This window comes from Melanerpes formicivorus, unplaced genomic scaffold (genome assembly GCF_026170545.1).
Source record: "Melanerpes formicivorus ecotype bairdi unplaced genomic scaffold, bMelFor1.0.p_v2 SCAF_10, whole genome shotgun sequence".
NCBI lineage: Eukaryota > Metazoa > Chordata > Aves > Piciformes > Picidae > Melanerpes > Melanerpes formicivorus.
In genome coordinates, this window is record NW_027142362.1 from 111,903 (window position 1) to 128,900 (window position 16,998).

General features: G+C 57.9%; 1 protein-coding gene and 1 long non-coding RNA gene across 2 annotated transcripts; both read right to left on the reverse strand.

Annotated features, from left to right (window-relative positions):
- Positions 1-478: 478 nt before the first annotated feature.
- On the reverse strand, positions 479-6,055 carry LOC137443561 (uncharacterized). Its single transcript, XM_068143297.1, has 4 exons — positions 5,984-6,055; positions 3,093-4,048; positions 1,375-2,303; positions 479-1,008 (listed from the first exon to the last, which is right to left on the reverse strand). The coding sequence occupies exons 1-3, from the start codon at positions 6,053-6,055 to the stop codon at positions 2,285-2,287; spliced, it is 1,047 nt and encodes a 348-aa protein (XP_067999398.1). The 3' UTR covers positions 479-1,008; positions 1,375-2,284.
- Positions 6,056-7,250: 1,195 nt separating this feature from the next.
- Positions 7,251-16,592, reverse strand: LOC137443562 (uncharacterized). The gene is made up of 8 exons (XR_010987931.1): positions 16,526-16,592; positions 14,046-14,124; positions 12,143-12,304; positions 11,971-12,049; positions 10,461-10,965; positions 9,743-9,916; positions 9,339-9,498; positions 7,251-7,879 (listed from the first exon to the last, which is right to left on the reverse strand). It is a non-coding gene; the product is annotated as an uncharacterized lncRNA (long non-coding RNA).
- Between the last annotated feature and the right edge of the window lie 406 nt (positions 16,593-16,998).

Sequence of the window (16,998 nt, forward strand, 5' to 3'; positions counted from 1 at the left end):
TTGGAAAGCATGCACGGACTCCCTGGTTGGTGAAGCAGGAATTGTTTAGTGGTACAGAACAAGCAGTGTATGTAGGAAAAACCAAGCAGGCTAAGCAATTCCCTGGCATTCTTGCACCACTGCTGCTAATTGAGTTTTCTCCTTTGATATGCAGCTCTCCATTATTATCTTCATCCCATATCAGGTTGAGCTTCTCCGGCACGGAGGCGAGCGTCCTTCTGTCTCGCGCTTCAGGCTGTTTACTGCAGTCAGCTCTTCTTTATCATCAGACCGTTCTTCCGTCGTCAGCAGCCTGTTGTTCTTTCCTGTCCTGAAACCTTCCATAGATACTTTCTGCTTTCCTCCAGGCAGAGTCCAAGGGCATGCTATTGAACACATGCAAGTGCCAGGTTCTACACATTACCACAACAACCCCAGGCATTGCTACAGGCTGGGGTCAGACTAGCTGGATAGGAACCAGGCTGGAAAGGGACCTGAGGTTGCTGGTTGACACCAGCTGAACATGAGCCAGCAGTGTGCCCAGGTGGCCAAGAAGGCCAAATACATCCTGGCCTGCATCAGGAACAGTGTGGCCAGCAGGAGCAGGGAGGTCATTCTGCCCTGTGCTCAGCACTGGTCAGGCCACACCTTGAGTTCTGGGTCCAGTTCCTGGGCCCCTCAGTTTAGGAAAGATGTTGAGATGCTGGAAGGTGTCCAGAGAAGGGCAACAAAGCTGGGGAGGGGTCTGGAGCACAGCCCTGTGAGGCAAGGCTGAGGGAGCTGGGGTTGCTTAGCCTGGAGAAGAGGAGGCTCAGGGGAGACCTTCTTGCTCTCTACAACTACCTGAGGGCAGATTGTAGCCAGGTGGGGTTTGGTCTGTTCACCCAGGCACCCAGTACCAGAACAAGAGGACGCAGTCTCAGGCTGTGCCAGGGAAGGTTTAAGCTAGAGGTGAGGACAAAGTTCATCCCAGAAAGAGGAACTGGCCATTGGAATGTGCTGCCCAGGGAGGTGGTGGAGTCCCCATCCCTGGAGGTGTTCCAAAAAAGAACTGGATGTGGCAGCTGGAGCCATGGTTTAATTGTGAGGAGGGGATAGGGATGCAGACATAGGAGGGAATTGATGAGATCTGAGGTCTCTTCAAACCTGGTTGATTATGTGAGACTGGGAGGTACTAGGAGGAACTGGGGGTTACTGGGAAGTACTAGAAGGTACTGGGAGGCTGTGGAAGGACTCTGGGGGGGAGTGAGGGGCACTGGAGAACTATAAGGGTTAACTGGGAGGTACTGGGAAGGGCTCTGAATGGCACTGGGAAAAACTCAGAGACTGTGGAGAGACTTTGGGGCGGTCTGCAGGGGGTGAAGGGGTCACTGGGGGTTATGGGGAGATACTCACAGTGCTCCCAGTGCTCTCCCAGTTGTCTCCCAGTTCCTCCCAGTGCTCCCAGTTGAGTTCCTGATGCTTCCAGTTGTATCCCAGGGCTCCAGAACTGACTCCAGGTGCTGCAGGTATGGCTCCCAGTCCCTCCCAGTGCCTCTCAGCCCCTGCCAGCCTCCTCCCAGACTGGGAAAGGACTGGGAGGCACTGGGAGGGGCTCAGGACAGTAGTGGGGAGGTACTGGGAGACTGTGGAAGGACTCTGGGGAGGAATTGGGGATGCTCAGTGGGGTACAGAGGGTCACTGGGAGGCTGTGGAAGGACTTCCTCGGTGGAACTGGGAGGGCTCAGGGGGGCACTGGGGGTTACTGGAAGGTACTGGGAGGTAGTGGGGAGTACTGGGAGGCTGTGAAAGGACTCTGGGAGGGGAGGGTTACTGTGGGGGGAGTGAGGGGGCACTGGGGAAGTCTAAGGGTTAACTGGGAGGTACTGGGAAGGGCTCTGAATGGCACTGGGAAGAACTCAGAGACTGTGGAAAGACTTTGGGGCGGTCCAGTTGTGTCCCAGGGCTCCAGCAATGCCTCCAGCTGGTCCAGGTATGTCTCCCAGTGCCTCCTGGTCCCTACTGGTCTCCTCCCATACTGGGATAGGACTAGAAGGGATTGGGAGGTACTGGGAGGGACAGGAATAAACAGGGAGGGACTGGGAAGGGAGTGGGACAGTATGGGAGGGGACATGGAGGGACAGGGAGGGGACATAGTGGGAATGGACTGGGAGGGACTGGCAGGGACTGAGAGGGCACTTTCACAGCTGTCTCCCAGTTTTGTCCCAGTTGGGTTCCTGCTGCTTCCAGTTGTCTCCCAGGGCTCCAGGTCTGACTCCAGGTGCTGCAGGTACGGCTCCCAGACTCTCCCAGAAACTTCCAGTCCCTACCAGTCTCCTCCCAGACTGGGAAAGGTGTAGGAGAAAATGGGATGGACTGGGAGGCTGTAAAGGGCTGTGGGAGGGAAATGGGGGACTGAGGGGGGGTACTGGGAATTCCTGGGTCATGCTCCCAGTGCTCCCAGTTGTCTCCCAGTGGGGATGCTACTGCTTCCAATTGTCCACCAGGGCTCTTGCCAGGTAGTGCAGGTAGAACTGGGAGGGTACTGGAAAGGGATGGGGAAGGGACTGGTTGGGGACTGTGAAGGGACTGGGATGGAATGGGAGGAACTGGGAGGGGCGGGGATGGACTGGGGGGGCACTGGGAAGAGACTGGGATGGGAGTGGGAAAGGACAGGGAGGAACTGGGTGTACTGGAATGGGAGGGAACTGGGAGAGACTGGGAAGGACTGGGAGTGCACTGCGACGGGACTGGGAGGGGAGTGGGGAGCCAGTGGGAGGGGATTGGGAGGGAACTAAGAAGGGAATGGGAAGGGAAAAGAGTTGGAAGGGACTGGGATGGAGTGGGATGGATCAGGGAGGGAATTGGAAAGGGCTCAGGACAGTACTGTGAAGGACAGGGAGGCTGTTAAGGGCTCTGGGGGGGCACTGGGAGGTACTGGGAGGCTGTGAAAAGATCTGGGGGGGGAGGGTTACTGGGGGGAGTGAGGGGGCGCTGGAGAACTATAAGGGTTAACTGGGAGGTACTGGGAAGGGCTCTGAATGGCACTGGGAAGAACTCAGAGACTCTGGAAAGACTTTGAGGAGGTCTGGAGGGGCTGAGGGGGGCACTGGGGGTTATGTGGAGATATTCACAGTGCTCCCAGTGCTCTCCCAGTTGTCTCCCAGTTGTTCCCAGTGCTCCCAGTTGAGTTCCTGCTGCTTCCAGTTGTCTCCCAGGGCTCCAGCAATGCCTCCAGCTGGTCCAGGCATGTCTCCCAGTGCCTCCTGGTCCCTACTGGTCTCCTCCCATACTGGGATAGGACTAGAAGGGATTGGGAGGTACTGTAAGGGACAGGAATAAACAGGGAGGGACTGGGAGGGGATGGGAAGGGAGTGGGACAGTATGGTAGGGGACTTGGAGGGACAGGGAGGGGACATAGTGTGAATGGACTGGGAGGGACTGGCAGGGACTGGGATGGAGTGGGATGGGACAGTAAGGGGATTGGGAAGGGACAGGGAAGGGACAGGGAGGGGATTGGGATGGGACTGAGTGAACTGGGAAGGGAATGAAAGGGACTGGGATGGACTGTTAGGGGCTTGGGTGGACTGGGATTGACAGGGAGGGCAGTGGTAGGGAATGGGAGGGATGGGAGGGGACTGGGAAGGAACTGGGAAGGGCCTGGGTCAAACTGGAAGGGGACTTGGAGGGAACTGGGAGGACCTGAGTGAAATTGGAGGGGACTGGGAGGGAGCGGGAGGAAACTGGGAGGGAATTGGTAGGGAACAGTGAAGGGACTGGGAGGGCACTGGAAGGGTTTTGGAAAGGGAGTGGGAAAGGACAGGGAGGAACTGGGTGTAGTGGAATGGGAATGGGAGGGAACTGGGAGAGAATGCGAAGGACTGGGAGTGCACTGCGATGGGACTGGCTGGCCACGCCCCCTCCCAAATAAGGGAGGGAGAGTGAAACGGAGGAGGACGGCTGGCCACACCCACAAAGGGAGGGCAGTGAAGAAGCGAGGTGGGGGGCTGGCCACGCCACCCCCCCAAATAAGGGAGGGAGAAAGTGAAGCGGAGGCGGGTGGCTGGCCATGCCCCCTCCCCCCACCAAGCTAAAAGGGGGAGGGAGCTTCTGGCGCGGTGCGGCCAATAGGAGGGAGGGGAAAGCGCAAAGGCGGGAAAGGGGTTAGGGGTGGGCGGCAAAAGGGGAGGGGAGGGTGGGAAAGGAATAAGGAAGGGGAAGGGAGGAGAGAGGAAGAGAGGGGGGACCAGTATGTACCAGTATGTACCAGTATGGAGCCAGGGCTAGACCAGTCTGGACCGGTCTGGACCAGTCTGGACCAGTCTGGACCAGTCTGGACCAGTCTGGACCATTTTGGAACAGTATGGATCAGTTTGGACCAGTGTAGACTGGTTTGGACCGGTTTGGACCAGTCTGGAGTGTTTTGGACCGGTTTGGACCGGTCTGGACCGGTCTGGACCAGTCTGGACCGGTTTTGACCGGTCTGGACCGGTCTGGACCGGTTTGGACCGGTTTGGACCGGTTTGGACCGGTCTGGACCGGTTTGGACCGGTCTGGACCGGTCTGGGCCGGTCTGGACCGGTTTGGGCCGGTCTGGACCGGTCTGGACCGGTCTGGACCGGTTTGGACCAGTCTGGGCCGGTTTGGACCGGTCTGGGCCGGTCTGGACCGGTTTGGACCGGTCTGGGCCGGTCTGGGCCGGTTTGGACCGGTCTGGACCGGTCTGGACCGGTTTGGACCGGTCTGGACCGGTCTGGGCCGGTTTGGACCGGTCTGGACCGGTCTGGACCGGTCCGGACCGGTTTGGACAGGTCTGGACCGGTCTGGACCGGTTTGGACCGGTTTGGACCGGTCTGAACCGGTTTGGACCGGTCTGGGCCGGTCTGGTCCGGTTTGGACCGGTCTGGACCGGTTTGGACCGGTTTGGGCCGGTCTGGACCGGTTTGGACCGGTCTGGACCGGTCTGGGCCGGTCTGGACCGGCCCGGACCAGTTTGGACCGGTCTGGACCGGTTTGGACCGGTCTGGACCAGTTTGGACCGGTCTGGGCCGGTTTGGACCGGTCTGGGCCGGTCTGGACCGGTTTGGACCGGTCTGGACCGGTCTGGGCCGGTTTGGACCGGTCTGGACCGGTCTGGACCGGTTTGGACCGGTCTGGACCGGTCTGGACCGGTCCGGACCGGTTTGGACTGGTTTGGACCGGTCTGAACCGGTTTGGACCGGTCTGGGCCGGTCTGGACCGGTCTGGACCGGTCTGGACCAGTTTGGACCGGTTTGGACCGGTCCGGACCGGTCTGGACCGGTCTGGACCGGCTTGGACCGGTCTGGACCGGTCTGGACCAGCTTGGACCGGTCTGGGCCCCGCCCCCCCATAGCCATCCTGCTGCCCTCCTCCAGCCCCGCCCCCTCCTATAGCCATCCAATTGTCGCTCTCCAGCCCTGCCTCCAGTCCTCCAGTCCCACCTCCTGCAACCTCCCTCAGCCCTTTCCCCGCCCCCTCCATAACCATCCTATTTCACTCAAACCCCGCCCCCTTGTGACGCAGCTGTCCTCTCGTTCCCGCCCCCTCCCTTAGCCATTCTATTGCCGCCCGCTAGCCCCGCCTCCAGTGACGTAACCTGCGCACTCTTCCCCGCTCCCCCTCCCCTCTAGCTCCCTTCCCACCCTTTCCCTTTCCTATCCCCTCACAGCGCCGCCGCCGCTTTCTCTGCTCCCCGCCCCTCCTTTGCGTGGCCCCTAATCACGTGACGATCGCTGGGCGAGTCTGGGTGCTGCGGGGTTCACCCTGGGATCGCTGGGCGAGTCTGGGGGCATTGGGGTCAGCCTGCAAGAGCTGGGAGAGACAGGAGAACAGCTCGTGAGCAGACTGCTCCCGACCGCGGCAAATCGACACCCACCCCCCCCCTCGCCGCTGATGTTTCTCGCCCCCCCCCCCTCGCTGCTGCCCACCCTCAGACCCATAGCAGAGTCCTGCAGCAGGGACAGAACAACTCCAGAGAGCAGCAGAGTCTACACTGAGATGATACGGAGCGGAGAAAGCAGAGGGGACGATAGTTACGCTGGCTAGGTCGGAGCCGACGGGGCGAGGGCGGCGCCATCTTGGGAAGGGCAAGCGCTGTCACGGGGAGGGCGACGCCATCTTGGGAAGGGCAGGCGCTGTCACGGGGAGGGCGACGCCATCTTGGGAAGGGCAGGCGCTGTCACGGGGAGGGCGACGCCATCTTGGGAAGGGCAGGCGCTGTCACGGGGAGGGCGATGCCATCTTGGGAAGGGCAAGCGCTGTCACGGGGAGGGCGACGCCATCTTGGGAAGGGCAAGCGCTGTCACGGGGAGGGCGACGCCATCATGGGAAGGGCAAGCGCTGTCACGGGGAGGGCGACGCCATCTTGGGAAGGGCAGGCGCTGTCACGGGGAGGGCGGCGCCGTCTTGGGAAGGGCAGGCGCTGTCACGGGGAGGGCGACGCCATCTTGGGAAGGGCAGGCGCTGTCACGGGGAGAGCGGTGCCGTCTTGGTGCCCTCACTTCCGTCTACATGCCCCCAGACCTCCTTTGTCACCCTCTAAGGCCCTTGAGGTGCTCGCAGCTCGCCTTGAGATGTCGGGGGAGATGTGGCTGGGGGGTCCTGGGACTGCAGGACACCCAATACCGGAGTGAGACCACCCCAATCCTGGGGGACCCCAAAACCTGGAACCCCCCAGAGACCTCTAACACAGCACCACCACTCCCCGCCCCCTCAGCTGCTTCAGGACCCTCCAGAGACACCCCCGGAGACCCTCCAGAGGCCGCCAGACACCTCTCGATGCCCACAAAGCCCCTCTAGACGCCCCAGAATACCTCTCTGCGCCTCCCTTCAGAGGCCACTCACACCCTTGGCAGCAGGCAACAGCAAGCAGTACCTGGCCGTGCCCACAAGGTGGGAGCAGTGAGCAGAAGAGTCAGCGGCGCTAGGGACACCGAGACTCCAGCAGTGCCACACAGCAACCCACACGCTGTGGGGACCTGACACAGAGACCCCGAAACCACACTGAGGCACAGACCCCCCCACTCCTCCCTGACCCTCCAGACATGACCCAGGAGCCCCTCCAGAGGTCCCCAGACACCTCTAGATGCTCCCAGAACCCTTCACATGCCCCCAAATTCCCCTTTCATACCCCCAAGCCCACTTCAGATGACAGCAGACCCTCCTTAACAGGCCCCCAACGCTCAGCAGGTCCGGTGCTGCTGTGCCTCGGGAGCAGATCAGCTGGTCTCCCTGCAGAGCTTTTTCCAGTCAATGAAAAAACAGCACACCACACACACATGAAAGACAATCCACTGTTTTAATTGAGAGACAGTTGCTATTTCTGTTTCAAACCACACCCCACACCCCCCCATGGCTCTGCTCAGGATGTGCTTTTCTCCTCTAGAAGCCTTTCTACAGAACAGAGGGGGGTCACGTCAAGGCCTTTCTGCACACAAATCACTGCCCTTCTGCAATCTCTCAATAAGCAGCACCGCTGTTCCTCTGCTGGAACACCTCACAATCACTCTTACACTTTCCCGGGGCTTTCCCTCCCCTCCAAGAACGTCCTGGCATTTCAAACATTTGGCATTTCAGGTCTGCAAGCAGCCTTTGTGGGAGGCTGCCCTCACCCCTCCCTCACTGCTCCTCTGCTGTATCCTCGCCCACCCCCCTGTGGCATTACAGAAGGAAAGACAGCCGAGCGGCTACGCTCCTGTTCTTTTTATCACCCCGAGCCGGGGACAGCCTTCTGGGCAAGGTTTGCAGCTTCAGCACACAGCTGAGCTTTGCTCTCACCCATTAAACCATTTGGTGGTTTCAGCTTCCCGAGGATGTGTCGGCACAAGTCCTTGTCGGGGCACCGCAAACAGGGAGAGACAAAGCTCCGAGATCCAGGAAGAGGACGGCTGAGCAGACACTCCTAAAGAGAGAAATTTCATCAGCTGAACCTCACACTTCTCCCAGCTTTGCAACAGCAAAGAACTTTGTGAACAACACAGTGGTGCTCCTAAGGAGGTCACCAGCTTGCAAGTTACAGGAGAAATAAAAACCTTTTTATTACAGAAGCACTGGCAAAAATTTACGGACAGGAACAGCAGACGAGGAAATTCTGCGATTGAGCTAACGATAGACATCGGGCCTAGGATCTGGCTACCCTGACAAAGGATGCCAACAGGACAGAGTGAGGCCTCAGCAGCACCCCCAAAAAGCCCCACAGAGAGCCACAGGCTCTGGCCCGTGCCCCACCTACGGGCCGGCCCTCCTGGCAGCAGCGCAACACCACCTCTTCAGGAGCCCAGGGACTGACCTCAGCCCCCTAAGGGCCAGGCAAGGTTGGTTCCTGTCAGCTGCCTAAAGCAGCCTCCCCAGCCCTGCTTACAGGGACCTTGGGCTGCTGCTGGGGACAGAAGGGGGATGGAGGGCTCCACAACTCGTCACACAGGCCCCGAGTACAGGGCTGTTAAGCTGACAGGGTGCCAAGGGAACAGGCTGCCATGAAGGCACAGACCCAGGCCCTGAACTACAGGGTGGTCACCTTGCCGCAGCAACACGACCCAGCGGCTCTGCTGCGTCCGACGAATAAAAGGAGGAAGTTCCGCAGGAACAGAAGGGAAAACCTTTTCACTGTGTGTGCCAGAGCCCGGGAGCAGGCTGCCCAGAGAGTTAGTGGAGTCTCTGGAGACATTCAAAACCTGCCCCAGGTGATCCTGCACTGGCACAGGGGTTGGACCGGATGCTATTTTGGGGTCCCTTCCAACCCCTAACACTCAGTGATTCTGTGATTAGCTATGCTGGTGACAGAGTCTCACTGAGTGCTCTTTAAAATGTTTTTCTTTTCTTTCAGCCTAGGAGTTTCATATTTAAATAGACCTTCTGCTCTGTCTTCCCCCTTCCTTCTTCCATCTTGCGTCTAAACACTAGGAGAGCTTGATCAGGTGTATCCTGGGCGTCCCAACGTAACACATCTCAACTGCATACATGGATTTTGTAATCTTTTGCCCCATTGCTCGCACAGGGTGGATTAAGTTCATTACTTATAGCTCGTCAGGACAGCTGTTGAAGTGTCCTGTGCAATGCAGGAGGAGTTGAATCCCATAGGAAACCACATTACTGTGCTTTGTCAGCCTGGTTATGGTCAGAAACCTCCTTCATTTTTTTTTCTCTTAAACAGATATATCACATGAGTCCCCAGAATTAATTTGCCTCTTCTCATAATTATTTCTTTAAAACTGTCTTAGAAGTGTCTCTGTCCTTCCCTCTCTCTAGATACTGGCCTCCTGAGCCCACGGCAGACTTGCACAGAGCTACTGCGAGCACCACTCTGCACGGCCTCTGGGGGGCTTTCAAGCACAGGCACCCCAGGAGAATCCAAACCTAACCTTGCAGCTGGCCTTAGAGCTCCTCTTTGGAAAACTGTCGCTGCCAGGGCCCACAAACCAACGTCCTCTGTCGGCAAACCGGATGTAAGGGCTGAAAAGTGTCAACGGAAACCGTAATCGGATGGCCCAGGAAGATCCTGCCGGTCTGAACACACCGGACCTGGAATGCACAAAGAAACTCTGTTAACAACTGTCTGTGCGTCTGCTCATAGCTTGAGGAGTAACAGAGCAGAACCAATTCCCAAAAGGTTTTCACTGCGTTCCCAGGGCAAGTAGAGGCTTGCTCTGGCTGTAGTTAATACCTAGAAATTCCTATCAAAATCTTTGCAGCACAACAAGAAAAAAACCAAACCAACCAAACCACAAACTGCTTTATATTATTAAGTAGGAACTCGAAAGCTTACAGGAACTGTGGGGATTTTTTTATGACAAATTATTCCTTTTCTTTTTTTCAGTGAGCAATTGGGTTTCCAACAGCTCCACAATCTGACACCAAAGCACCCCGCTCCGTGTCAGGGCTTGTGGCTGAGGCCGAATACAAATCTGCAACTGGTCCTCAGGCAAAGCAGTTAAGCTCCCTGAAAAAAAAGGAAAGAAAGCAAGAGTGAGTCAACCATAAAAACAAGACCTAACCAAACCCCCAAAGCCATTTTGTCAGGAAGTCGCCTCCACTATCACCCGCCACATGCTGAAATTCCCTTCCCCTGGGGCTCCTGCTTGGCCCACAGCTGGGGAACATAAAGCAAGGCACAGCCCTGTGGGTACCTGCTGCCCTGGAGCCACCAAAACCGGAGCACCCAGTCACTACCAATCCCACGGCAGACCCAAGATACAACAGGGACTCCATAGAGACTCCAAAACCTCACTGAGAACCCCCCAACTCCTTCAGGACCCCCACAGATTCTCCAACTTAGATGCCCACAAAACCCCTTTGGTTGCACCCAAACCCCCCATCTGAAACACCCAGCTCCACTTTAGGTACCCCCAGATGCTTCCAATGTCCCCAGACCCGCTGGTGGACCAGCCCAGAACCCCCTGACACTATCCCAGACCCTTTCAGGGGGCTCCACACCCCTACTAGATGCCCACAAAACCCCTTCACACGCCAAAAGAAACCTTTACCTGCCTCCAAACCCCATTAGGGGGCCACTTAGCAGCGGGTGGCAGCAACCAAGTCTGTTGCTCTCACCAATTAAACCCTTTGGTGCTCTCAGCTCTCTGACCCTGTGTCAGTGCAAGTCCTTGTCGGCCGGCACCTTCGTGCTGATCCAGGCGGAGAGAGAACTGCCAGGAACACAGCTTCGCCGCTCCGCTTGCGGCACGCCTGCTGCCGAGGGCAGCCTCGTCCGCAGCCTGCCCGAGAGGAACACGGCCCCCGGGGCCGGGGGACACACAAAAGCCTTCCACAAAGGAAACAAGGGAAGTCTCTTGGCCACTCTTCACATGCCGAGTGCGATTGTCATGTGGAACACACCGCGGCATCTGGAACGAGTTTAAGTCCAGGTCTATGGCAGCACAGAGGTTCCTGGAATATCCCGGTACATCGATCCACAGGAGGTTGTCTTTCGGTCCCCAGTCTGATGCTTTGCAGCACAGCCATCACACCATTTCTCTCGAGTGCTTTGAACTGACAATTCATGCAGGAGAATAAAACCAAACAGGAGTAAGCAGCTTGGAAAAGAACTTTGATCATCACCGGGCCCAACAAGAGGACACAGTCTCAGGCTGCACCAGGGGAGGTTTAGGCTAGAGGTTAGGAAGAGGTTCTGCACAGAGAGAGTGATGGCCCATTGGAATGGGCTGCCCAGGGAGGTGCTGGAGTCACCATCTTTGGAGGTGTTCAGGAGGAGACTGGATAGGGTGCTTGGTTGCATGGTTTAGTTAATTAGGTGGTGTTGGATGATAGGTTGGACACGATGATCTTGAAGGTCTCTTCCTACTCGGTCTGGTCTATTCTATTCTATTCTATTCCATTCCATTCCAACACCATCTAATCAACTAAACCATGGCACTGAGTGCCTCATCCAGTCTCTTTCTAAACACTTCCAGTGATGGTGACTCCCTGGGCACCACCTCCCTGAGCAGCACGTTCCAAAGGCCAATCTCTCTTTCAACCTGCTCTATTCTATTCTATGAAGACCTTCTTCCTAACATCCAGCCTAAACCTCCCCTGGCACAGCTTGAGACTGTGTCCTCTTGCTCTGGTGCTGCTTGCCTGGGAGAAGGGACCAACCCCCACCTGGCTACAACCAGAACTGAGGGGACTGCAATCTTTGCAGCTTCAGCTTTCCTTCTCTGCTACTTCTTTTTTCAGATGGATTTTTTTTCAAAGGGACTGCTGGACAGCAGAACAGGATGGATGGCTGGGCCCCAAGAGCGGTGGGGAACAGAGTTAAACCCAGCCGGTGGACGGCCGGGCACGAGTGGTGTTCCCCAGGACACCCCTTGTGAGAGAGTGAGTCCAGAGAAGGGCCACAAAGCTGGTGAGGGGTCTGGATAACAAGCCTTACGAGGAGTGGCTGAAGGAACTGGGACTGTTTAATCTGCAGAAGAGGAAGCTGAGGGAATTAAGGTATGGTCTGGCTTCAGCTCTCAACTAGTTCCACGTTGAGCAAGGACAGCTTGTACTCACAGAAGGCACTGGCTGCTTGGGTTCAAGGTTCCTGCAGAGCTCAGGCTATCTCTCTTCATTAGTGAGGTCGTCCTGTCACCTAGGCAGAGAGAAGAAAATGCAGCTATGAAATTAGACCACTGGAATCGTGAGACTCGTTCTGTGTGCGACTCCAGGAGAATCCAAACCTAACCTTGGAGCTGCCCTGAAGAGCTCCTCTTTGGAAAAGTCTCGCTGCCGGGCCCCACAAACCCCACACCCTCTGTCAGCAAACCGGATGTACGAGCTGAAGAGTGTCGACAGAAACTGTACGTGGACAGCTCAGGAAGGTCCTGCCAGTCCCAGCACACCAGACCTGGAATGATCAAAGAAAGTCCGTTAACAGCTGTCTGTGTGTCTGCTCATAGCTTGAGGAGAACCCCCCAACTCCTTCAGGACCCCCCCAGATTCCCCAACTTAGATGCCCACAAAACCCCTTTGGAGGCACCCAAACCCCCCATCTGATACGCTCAGCTCCGTTTTAGGTACCCCCAGACGCTTCTAATGTCCCCAGACCCGCTGGTAGACCAGCCCAGAACCCCCTGACACTATCCCAGACCCTTTCAGGGGGCTCCACACCCCTTCTAGATGCGCACAAAACCCCTTCACACGCCAAAAGAAACCTTTACCTGCCTCCAAACCCCATTTGGGGGCCACTCAGACCCCTTAGCAGCGGGTGGCAGCAACCAAGTCTGTGGCTCTCACCAATTAAACCTGGATGTTAGGAAGAAGGTCTTCATAGAATAGAATAGAGCAGGTTGAAAGAGAGATTGGCCTTTGGAATGTGCTGCCCAGGGAGGTGGTGGAGTCACCATCACTGGAAGTGTTTAGAAAGAGACTGGATGAGGCACTCAGTGCCGTGGTTTAGTTGATTAGATGGTGTTGGAATGGAATGGACCGGACCAGGTTGGAAGAGACCTTCAAGATCATCGTGTCCAACCTATCATCCAACACCACCTAATCAACTAAACCATGCAACCAAGCACCCTATCCAGTCTCCTCCTGAACACCTCCAAAGATGGTGACTCCACCACCTCCCTGGGCAGCCCACTCCAATGGGCAATCACTCTCTCTGTGCAGAACCTCTTCCTAACCTCTAGCCTAAACCTCCCCTGCCACAGCTTGAGACTGTGTCCTCTTGTTCTGCTGCTGCTTGCCTGGAAGAAGAGACCAACCCCCACCTGGCTACAACCTCCCTTCAGGGAGTTGCAGAGAGCAAGAAGGTCTCCCCTGAGCCTCCTCTTCTCCAGGCTAAGCAACCCCAGCTCCCTCAGCCGCTCCTCACAGGCCTGTGCTCCAAACCCCTCCCCAGCTTTGTTGCCCTTCTCCGGACTCCTTCCAGCAACTCAACGTCTTGCTTAAACGGAGGGGCCCAGAACTGGACACGGGACTCAAGGTGTGCCCTAACCAGTGCCAAGTGCAGGGGCAGAATGACCTCCCTGCTCCTGCTGGCCACACTGTTCCCGATATTGGCCAGGTTGCCAGTGGCCTTCTTGGCCACCCGTGCACGCTGCTGGTCACGACCAGAAGACAGGGATCAGAAGAGTCTTTGGCCAAGCTGTAAACCTCTTCCTAACATTCAGCCTAAACCTCCCCTGGCACAGCTTGAGACTGTGTCCTCTTGCTCTGGTGCTGCTTGCCTGGGAGAAGAGACCAACCCCCACCTGGCTACAACCAGAACTGAGGGGACTGCAATCTTTGCAGCTTCAGCTTTCCTTCTCTGCTACTTCTTTTTTCAGATGGATTGTTTTTCAAAGGGACTGCTGGACAGCAGAACAGGATGGATGGCTGGGCCCCAAGAGCAGTGGGGAACGGAGTTAAACCCAGCCGGTGGACGGCCGGGCACGAGTGGTGTTCCCCAGGACACCCCTTGTGAGAGAGTGAGTCCAGAGAAGGGCCACAAAGATGGTGAGGGGTCTGGATAACAAGTCTTATGAGGAGTGGCTGAAGGAACTGGGACTGTTTAATCTGCAGAAGAGGAAGCTGAGGGAATTATGGCGTGGTCTGGCTTCAGCGCTCAACTAGTTCCACGTTGAGCAAGGACAGCTTGTACTCACAGAAGGCACTGGCTGCTTGGGTTCAAGGTTCCTGCAGAGCTCAGGCTATCTCTCTTCATTAGTGAGGTCGTCCTGTCACCTAGGCAGAGAGAAGAAAATGCAGCTATGAAATTAGACCACTGGAATCGTGAGACTCGTTCTGTGTGAGACTCCAGGAGAATCCAAACCTAACCTTGGAGCTGCCCTGAAGAGCTCCTCATAGCTTGAGGAGTACCAGAGCAGGAACAATTCCCAAAAGGTTTTCACTGCATTCCTAGGGCACTTGAAGGATTGCCCTGGCTGTAGTTAATACCTAGAAATTCCCCTCAAAATCTTTGCAGCACAGCAAGGAAATTGAGGGATGGGAAGGCAATATGTACTTACACGTTAGGCAAGAATTGGCTTTGCAAACTAATCTCTCTAACTGTTGGATATGCACTGAACTTCCTCGAGGCCAAATGAGGACCCCTTTATTTGGGGAAGCCTCAATGAATTGGACTTGGGGGGCATCAGACTGGGTGACTACATCTGAGAGTACCTTCCACAATTGTCAGCATGGGAAAGATAGCTCAGAAAGCCTGGGTCCAAAGTTTGCCTTAAGAAAATATAGTATAGGAATATACTGTTGGCTGTGAGAAAGGGGGGAATTGACGAACAGAAAAGTCTCATTAACAGAACCACAGAGTTGATAAGAATTTTCCGCTTGTTAGCTGAAATGCTGGGACGCAGGGAGGGGGAGAGGGGCTGGCAGACAGCGTTTGGATAGAGAAGGAATAACAGGATTTGTCAGTGATTCACTTCTGTTAGTCTTGGACAAGATGCTCTTTTGTATAAGATAAAGGACACCTGCATGATATGTGTACTTCTGCTCTTTTAGATAGATAAGCTTTGTATAGATAGGCAGCATCTGGACCTCTGTCATTATAGACAGATAACTTTTTGTATAAAAGTTTGCCCAAACCTCTCTGAAGACACACAGCTCTTTTGAAATGATCCTACCTGTGTCAGGCGCCAGAATAGAAGCACGATACAAGAGACTTACTGAGTCTCTTGTGTGTCTTTCTCTAAGTCATTATCAACGCTGTTTGCAGCACAAACCCAAACCCAAACCCACCCCGAGACACCCCCAGCTCCCACGGGAGCCTGCAGAGACCTCCCAAAGGGTCCGTCGGAGGTGCCCAGCTGCCTCTCCACGACCCTTGATCCTTTCAGATGGCCCCACCAGAACTTTACATATCCCCAGACCCTTTTAGGTGTCCCCAGACCTCCTCCGTCACCCCCAAAAGCCCTGCCGATGGCCCCAGACCACCTTCAGACGCCGGAAGGAACACACCTGGGAGTCCCGGGCCGGCAGCGACACCGGAAAACGCACTGCGAGCTCCCCGAATGCGCCAGGACGCCTTGCCCCGCCAAAGGACGGCGGTTCGCAGGCACCCTGGGGCCAGAACGGCGTCAGGCGCCGAATCAGGGCTCTCCGCCACCGCTCCGGCTCCAAAGCTGCTCAGCGCGGCGCCCGCCCCCCCGGCCAGAAAAGCGGGGCGCAGCCCGCGAGGAGGGCGCGTGCGCGGGACCGGACCCGCTGCGGCGCGGGCGCCGTATCCATAGCGACCACCGGGACGCTGCCCCCCTGGCGCGAGCAGAGCCGGGCTAGGGCGCAGGCGCCGTATCCATAGCGACCACAGGGACGCTGCCCCCTGGCGCGAGCAGAGCCGGGCTAGGGCGCAGGCGCTGGACCCATAGCGACGCTCGACTCAAGCTCTCCGCTCTTCCCCTAAGAATTTTCGAGCATTCAGCGCAGTTAGGCTGCAGAAATTAGCTCCCCAGGGGCGGCACACGCCGCGGCACGGCAGCACTGCCGGCCATTACACACAGGGTGGCAGCATTGAGCTCCCACGGGGCGGCACACGCCGCGGCACGGCTGCACTGCCGGCCATTACACACCGGGTGGCAGCATTGAGCTCCCCCGGGGCGGCACACGCCGCGGCACGGCTGCACTGCCGGCCATTACACACCGGGTGGCAGCATTGAGCTCCCACGGGGCGGCACACGCCGCGGCACGGCTGCACTGCCGGCCATTACACACAGGGTTGAGCACTGAGCTCCCCCGGGGCGGCACACGCCGCGGCACGGCTGCACTGCCGGCCATTACACACAGGGTTGAGCACTGAGCTCCCCCGGGGCGGCACACGCCGCGGCACGGCTGCACTGCCGGCCATTACACACAGGGGTGAGCACTGAGCTCCCCCGGGGCGGCACACGCCGCGGCACGGCTGCACTGCCGGCCATTACACACCGGGTGGCAGCATTGAGCTCCCACGGGGCCTCTGGGCACGGTTGAGGCAGCAGCCGCCATCCCCGCAGAGCCCCACCGGCCAAGCCCGGACACGCCCCCCCCCCCAAAAGCCCCGCGCTGCCCCGCCGGTGGCCACCCCCCCAAGCCCCGCGCAGCTCCAGCGGCTGCTATAGAGAAACCCCACAAAGCAGCAGAGACTGGCACTGACCTGGGACACAGCAGAAGAGCTCCAACCTCTACCAGCCACGACCCTGCACTGAGCCATTTTAAAGCATCTGGCGCCATGTTGTTGAGGGCGGTGCCATGCTGGGGGGTGGGGTTCAGGCTTGGGGGGGGCGGTGACACGCTGGGGGGGGCGGTGCCACGCGGGAGGGGGGCGGTGCCACGCGGGGGGGCGGCGCCACGCTGAGGGGGGCGGCGCCACGCTGAGGGGGGCGGCGCCACGCTGAGGGGGGCGGCGCCACGCTGAGGGGGGCGGCGCCACGCTGAGGGGGGCGGCGCCACGCTGAGGGGGGCGGCGCCACGCTGAGGGGGGCGGCGCCACGCTGGCGGGGGCGGCGCCACGCTGGCGGGGGCGGCGCCACGCTGGCGGGGGCGGCGCCACGCTGGCGGGGGCGGCGCCACGCTGGCGGGGGCGGCGCCACGCTGGCGGGGGCGGCGCCACGCTGGCGGGGGCGGCGC